The sequence below is a fragment of the Mastigoproctus giganteus genome, chromosome 7, assembly GCF_048544385.1.
Source record: "Mastigoproctus giganteus isolate SK-2022 chromosome 7, ASM4854438v1, whole genome shotgun sequence".
Classification (NCBI taxonomy): Eukaryota; Metazoa; Arthropoda; class Arachnida; order Uropygi; family Thelyphonidae; genus Mastigoproctus; species Mastigoproctus giganteus.
Genome location: NC_143581.1, coordinates 84,699,735 through 84,705,642, shown reverse-complemented (window position 1 = coordinate 84,705,642; position 5,908 = coordinate 84,699,735). Strand labels below are relative to the sequence as shown.

The 5,908-nt window shown below is 36.2% G+C and overlaps 1 protein-coding gene across 1 annotated transcript; it reads left to right on the top strand.

Annotated features, from left to right (window-relative positions):
- The first annotated feature begins 436 nt into the window (after positions 1-436).
- On the top strand, positions 437-1,345 carry LOC150083036 (uncharacterized). The gene has a single exon (XM_090376990.1). It carries the CDS (start codon positions 475-477, stop codon positions 1,330-1,332), a length of 858 nt encoding a protein of 285 aa, XP_090233116.1. The 5' UTR covers positions 437-474; the 3' UTR covers positions 1,333-1,345.
- Positions 1,346-5,908: the final 4,563 nt, after the last annotated feature.

Here is a 5,908-nt window from a genome sequence, read left to right as displayed (position 1 = left end):
TACTGTACGTATTCAAATTAACTATATGTACAGAATACTAACATCCACTAAATTTATCAACCTATATATTCGAAAACTTTATTACTGTATTAATAATATTTTTAAATATTCATAAGGTTGGGACTATTTTTTTTTTTAATTCGCGCACTTTTCTACAAAAAGGTGAGCCAAGCTGTGATTACATCACACTCAACAAAAGTGTGCTACTGTGGAACGAGCTGTTTATGATAACAGTAATACATGAATTTGTTGGTTTACTAAGAGAGTGCTTTTGAGACACTACAAGTGTTATCGCTTGGCAATTGGATATCAGCTATTACAGATCCGTTCATGAGTGCGAGGGTACAAATTTCTATCACTTGTGGTCACGCGGTTTCATCATAAAGTGTGTGAAACTTGAAAGTATATGTGGTGAAACTAATCTTGCATAATATTTCACTTTGGTAGTGTAAGAATTATTAGTATAAATAAACAATGTTTTTTCGCTTTTTGCTCTCGTCAGTCATCCTAGCATTTTGGATGCAAGAAACATTGACAACCTCTTTTGTAATGCCCCAGGAAGGTTTCTGGGAGGCCTTCTTCCGTTCTGTTTTAAGTGAAAAATGGCATTCTATGGATATTAAGCTACTAAATGACACCATTGAAGAGGACGCGAAACTATACGAAAACACGTCAGTATATTTCTTAAGGCGAAACAACATAATGAAATTTGCAGCAGACTCAACTTCGTGGTCTTTCTTTATAGGTAACGCATATAAAGACATAGCTGAGGGTCACGACAGTCCCCGTGTTCAGTTTCTCAAAGAAAATCACATTTTTGAAGCTTTACAAGATTATGTAGAACATCTTTATTATTTTTACAAAGTGGCTGACGTAATGGAAAAGAAAGAAGAACGTGTTCACGTTCAGGGGAATCGTTGGGCTCCCATTCACGACATCGACAAACTGGATCCTGTAATGCTGGTGGGTTATTCCGAGGAGTTCGAAGACAACAAAGATACCTTACTATGGAAGCGGTGCTTAAATAGTCACACGAATATAAATCCTCATCACCAGGGAAACTCACTGTGGCACGATTGTATTTGTGTGAACATTTTTGAAACTAACGAAAAGTGTGTCAAGTGCGAAGGGCTTCGTTATGTTGCGCTACGTGAAATGCTTTGTGACAAAGTATCACGTAAAGTCCAGAAAGAGTTAAAAGGACACATTAACCCAACAATGTGGGATGTCAACAAAGACTATTTCAAAGGACTACCTTCTCTGTGGTTGAATCATGCTTTTACTCTACTTCACATGCTTAAAAGAAATAGTACCTTAGAAATTTGTAGGTGAATAACTTTAGTTTATGATCAGCAGCGTGTTCGTGAGTAAGAACTACAGTATTTGCGCTATAAATGCCTCGTACTTGTATTTATAAGTTGCGCGTACTGTACGTAGTGTGTATATGTCGAAAAGAGTTAAAATTTATAATTCAGTTTAAATTTCGGTTCGTATAAAATAAAATTAAATATTTTTGTATAAAAAATAATATATAAAATTCCGGTATTATTATTTTTGTTATGATTTACTGTAATGTGTTCAGTAAAAGCAGAAGACATTTCCTTTATCATTAAGGCACAGATTTAAAATAAAATAAATGTTGTATTATACAATGAAGGATATTGATTTCAGTAATAATTGAAAAAATCTTTATTTTATTCGTTGTAATGTTTCGAATAATTATATATTTAAATAAAATTCCGATATTATATGTCGGATTTATTTATTGGTATGATTTCCAGTAGTGTGTTCAATAAAATCGTAAGCCATGTTAAATTTACTATCTCAATAAAACACCGATATAAAATAAGTGTTCAAATGTTATTCGTTGTAATTTTTAAAATAATTGTATCTTTCTGTGTGTATTATAAATTTTAACATGAATAAAGTGAATAAAGAAACACGAATAAAGTGTTGTCGGCTTATAGTCCTAATAACAATGTTCTGCGCATTCTGAATAATAACATGATGCAACTGTAACTCGTCATAATAGGACAAATAAATACGAAATATTGGCTTCGAGTTTTGTGGTTAGAAAGATAAATCATATATTTGAAGACACAAACAGGAATCTAATTCATAATATTAAAGAACTTGATGTTAGCACACTATTCAACTTGCGACATTCTGCAATCAATCAGCTGTGACACGAATGAAGTGGTCAAACCAGTTTCAAATTTGGCATGCGTGTGCACCAAGGTCAACGCCCCACAAAACCTTACGGCCGTAGCGCAAACAATTTAAATACTAGCGTGTGTCATTTTGAATGGACTACGCATTTTGTTAATGTTATTATTCTATTACTAGGGTACAACGCTTGTAGCTCAAGTAACATTTCAACTTTTTAATATTACAATTTCAGATTTTTCGATAATGCTCAGGGAGAGCAAGCCAACTAGGATCAAATTACAGTCTGTTTTCGAAGTGGGTTATTCTTATTATTACTATTATTGGCCATATGGTGAAAGGAAGCCTGAGGGTTATGCTGCACCAGCCAAAAAAAAATTTCCAAGTTACCCTGGGAGAGAGGGAGAAGTAGAAAGGAATCACCAAGAAAGAGAAGAATGATGATATCCATCTCAGACCCTGAGTGTGCCAATCCCATACTCACCAGTTGTGAGCACCTGGGGTTGTGATATAAACAAAGTTTGCAATTTGCTTTATGTAAATTTAGAATTTTCTGTTTATACTCCGGGAGCCTATGTCTATCCAGTCAATTTTTTCCCGTGCTTTTAAATAAATATATATATATATATATTTGCATATTGTCTTTTCTTTTGGATGCATGTATTGCATAGTATCATTGTTACAATTGCTACTAACACTTAGGACAGTACAAAAGAGGTAAGGAATACATTAGACACAGAAGGGAGGCTGAACAGAAAGTAAGAAACCACAAGACCAATCATACACGTTCCATGTTATAGTATCTGACACGTGTCAGATACTATAAAATGGAATTTGATATTTATGAATTACATAACGCTATTTTTGAAACTTTCTGAATTCTATCCCCCCCCCCCCCAGCAATGTTTGACGGGGTTAGAATTCACCGTAAAAACTTCGAATCCTTGATATTTTGTGGCAACAGTTTTTTTTAATTAAATTAATTATTTAATTACAGATTTTTTCCTAGGCAAAAGACAAAGTTGTAATTTTTACTCGAAATTGGGAGATAAAATTCAGATAAGAAGGAAGAAAGTCCGTATATCTCATTTAAAAATCCACTTGCAATTGTATGGTGGCTTTTCAATTGTAAGGGGGGGATTCCGCTCGAGAGATACCAGACCATACATCAGCTGGTAGTTTACCACAAGGTCAAAGAGTTATCTCAAGCAGAACAGAAACGAAACACAGGTACAGTACAGTGTACGTGCACTCAAGAGTGGGTTTGTGTGTGTATAAGAAATTGAATTCATTCTTAAATTTAACAAAGTAAAATTTTTCTACGATTTTTATTTTTCAAAAGAAATAATTGTTTGTCAAGGATAAAAGAAATAGTTTGTATGTGGCCATACAATACAGGAAATTGTCTTTTTGGGAAGGGGGGAGTGATTAATGGAACATCGGCCAAGTCCGGTTTTATAGCTTTAATCCAGGTGACGTCCGACCTGTTCAGGCTTCGAAGCCAAAACAGGTAAACTACTGAAGGTTGCGGGCCATTTCTGTTTTCGGGGCCAGCTGGTCGCAGGCCACAAGACCATACTACTAATTATGAATTTATCAAAATATAATTTAATTTTTGTTATCTACATTTATATTTTCAGTTTTTTTTTCTTTTTTAAATTTATTAATTAAATATGAAATTTCACTAATACTAATAACATTCTTATTTATATGATTTTAATAATATTGTTAAATTTTGAAGAAGTAAAACATGAAAACTCGATCCAGAAAAATCGAATTTATTAAAAGCCGTTATTTTCAAAAGTCTATTTAAAAGAGGACAAATAAGTGATAATCAATTTAATAGTAAAAACAAACGTCATATATACAATCACCGGATAGAATAAAGCGGTTATTTTGGGATGAAAATACTTGGTTATATTGATCAGTACCAGTTTTAAAAAGGTAAATAATTCAAACACTTTGTCGTCATTAGTTAGTGTGTACATGTAGCATAGGTTGGAAAAGGCAAGAGTTCCAGTCACGTCAATGACGCAAGTAACATTTCCGGACTTTTTTCATTCCTTAGCTGTTAGTTGGCCTCAGTCGTGCATAAACAAGTCCCCCTCACTCCAAAATTTGGATTTTTTAAGTCCAACAAAACAGGCAAATCAACTAGAGAACACACGCAGTCTGTGGACAAAATTCACAAGGGCAGATAAGATAACTCTTGGGCGGCTCTGATATTATTAGCCATATGGTGCAAGGAAGCCTGAGGCTTATGCTGCACCAGCCAAAAAAAAAAAAAAAAATTCCAGAGTTACCCTGAGAGAGAAGTAGAAACCAAGAAAGAGAAGAATGATGATATCCAGCTCAGGACCCTGGGTGTGCCAAGCCCATACTCACCAGATGTGAGCCCCTGGGGTGATATATATATGTGACTGTTTTTTTTTTTTTTTTTATCATCAGCTAAAATATACCTGAGTGTAGAGGGTGTGTGTGTGTGGGGGGAAGAAATGTTTAAAAGCGGAGAAAGGCTAAAATGTGGACAGGCAAGCAGTATACTGTATAACATTTCCCACAGCCCTTGCATATGGAGGATCGGCAACTCTCTAGTAAAAGAGTGCCTGAGCACATCTTTCATAAACTGCAGTTCCAAGCTATGATGATTGGGTTTATCTCTTGTTTGTTCCATAAAGTTTGCCATTGTACATTAGAAATTTATTATCGATTCATAGCTGTATAAATGCCTAACAGCCGCCATCACTAAGCGCCTCCGCAGATTTGGCTGCTTTGTCTGATAAATTATTCCACTCTCACCTGGAATCCAGCAAAACTGAACATCCAAATCCGATTGTTTGTTGTAGATTTTTAAGCACATCAGCAGCTTAGGCCATATTGCACCATATATGTCTGTAAATTGCGTTGTTCTGTGGTCGGTTTGCTGGACAAAAAGCCCCCGAGGTATGATGATTGCCAACCACCCCACTCTACAATAAAAATTCCAAGGAATTGTTATTGACGGGATTCGAACTCAGATCTTTTCCACCCGGTGTGGGGAGCGCGGTGATTATACGATCTGTGCTACCCACGACCATATTCTGAGTGAGAGAGAGAGAGTAACAGTAACATATTGTGGATTCTATGTAAAACCGAGTGAGGACTCTATAGATTATTTTGCGGAAAGTGTAAAGTATCTAGGGGGTTATACACTGAAAAGACAGAATTCATGGGATACCTGGTTCCTCGGCAACGCGATGCTGTCACCCGTCTCGCTAGTGGACGAACTCACCGTTGGGAGCTATATAGGTACAAGGTGTAGAGTGTGTTTAGTGTCAAACGGCACCGAGGGGGTTTCCCCATCTCCGCGTAGTATACATTGTGGGTGTGAAACAGAACACTGTCAATACCAGAGGTTTAAAGGTTATGGATTTTGTATATGTGTAGTGTCGTGTATCGTTGCTCCTCTGGTCATTTAGCCGCTGGGCCCCTAATGGGTCCTAACGTTGTCCACACTCTGCCCCATGGAGGCAGACCAGGTACACCGGTATTATAGTTATTTACTCTGGCAGGTCCTGCCACCTAATTTCCTGAGATTTCAGTGGCTGGGACCTAGGAGGGGAAAAAAAACCGCTACAGATAGCGATCAGCCAAATGGAGTACTGGTTATACAACTTGATGTAAGGATCACCCTATTTTAATTTATATCAAGAATTTGCCGTTGAAAATTAAAGATTGCCAAAAACTAGTAAACTTTTGCTGG

Excerpts from the sequence above, each read along its gene's own strand:
- LOC150083036 (XM_090376990.1), top strand. The coding sequence starts at position 475 with ATGTTTTTTCGCTTTTTGCTCTCGTCAGTCATCCTAGCATTTTGGATG.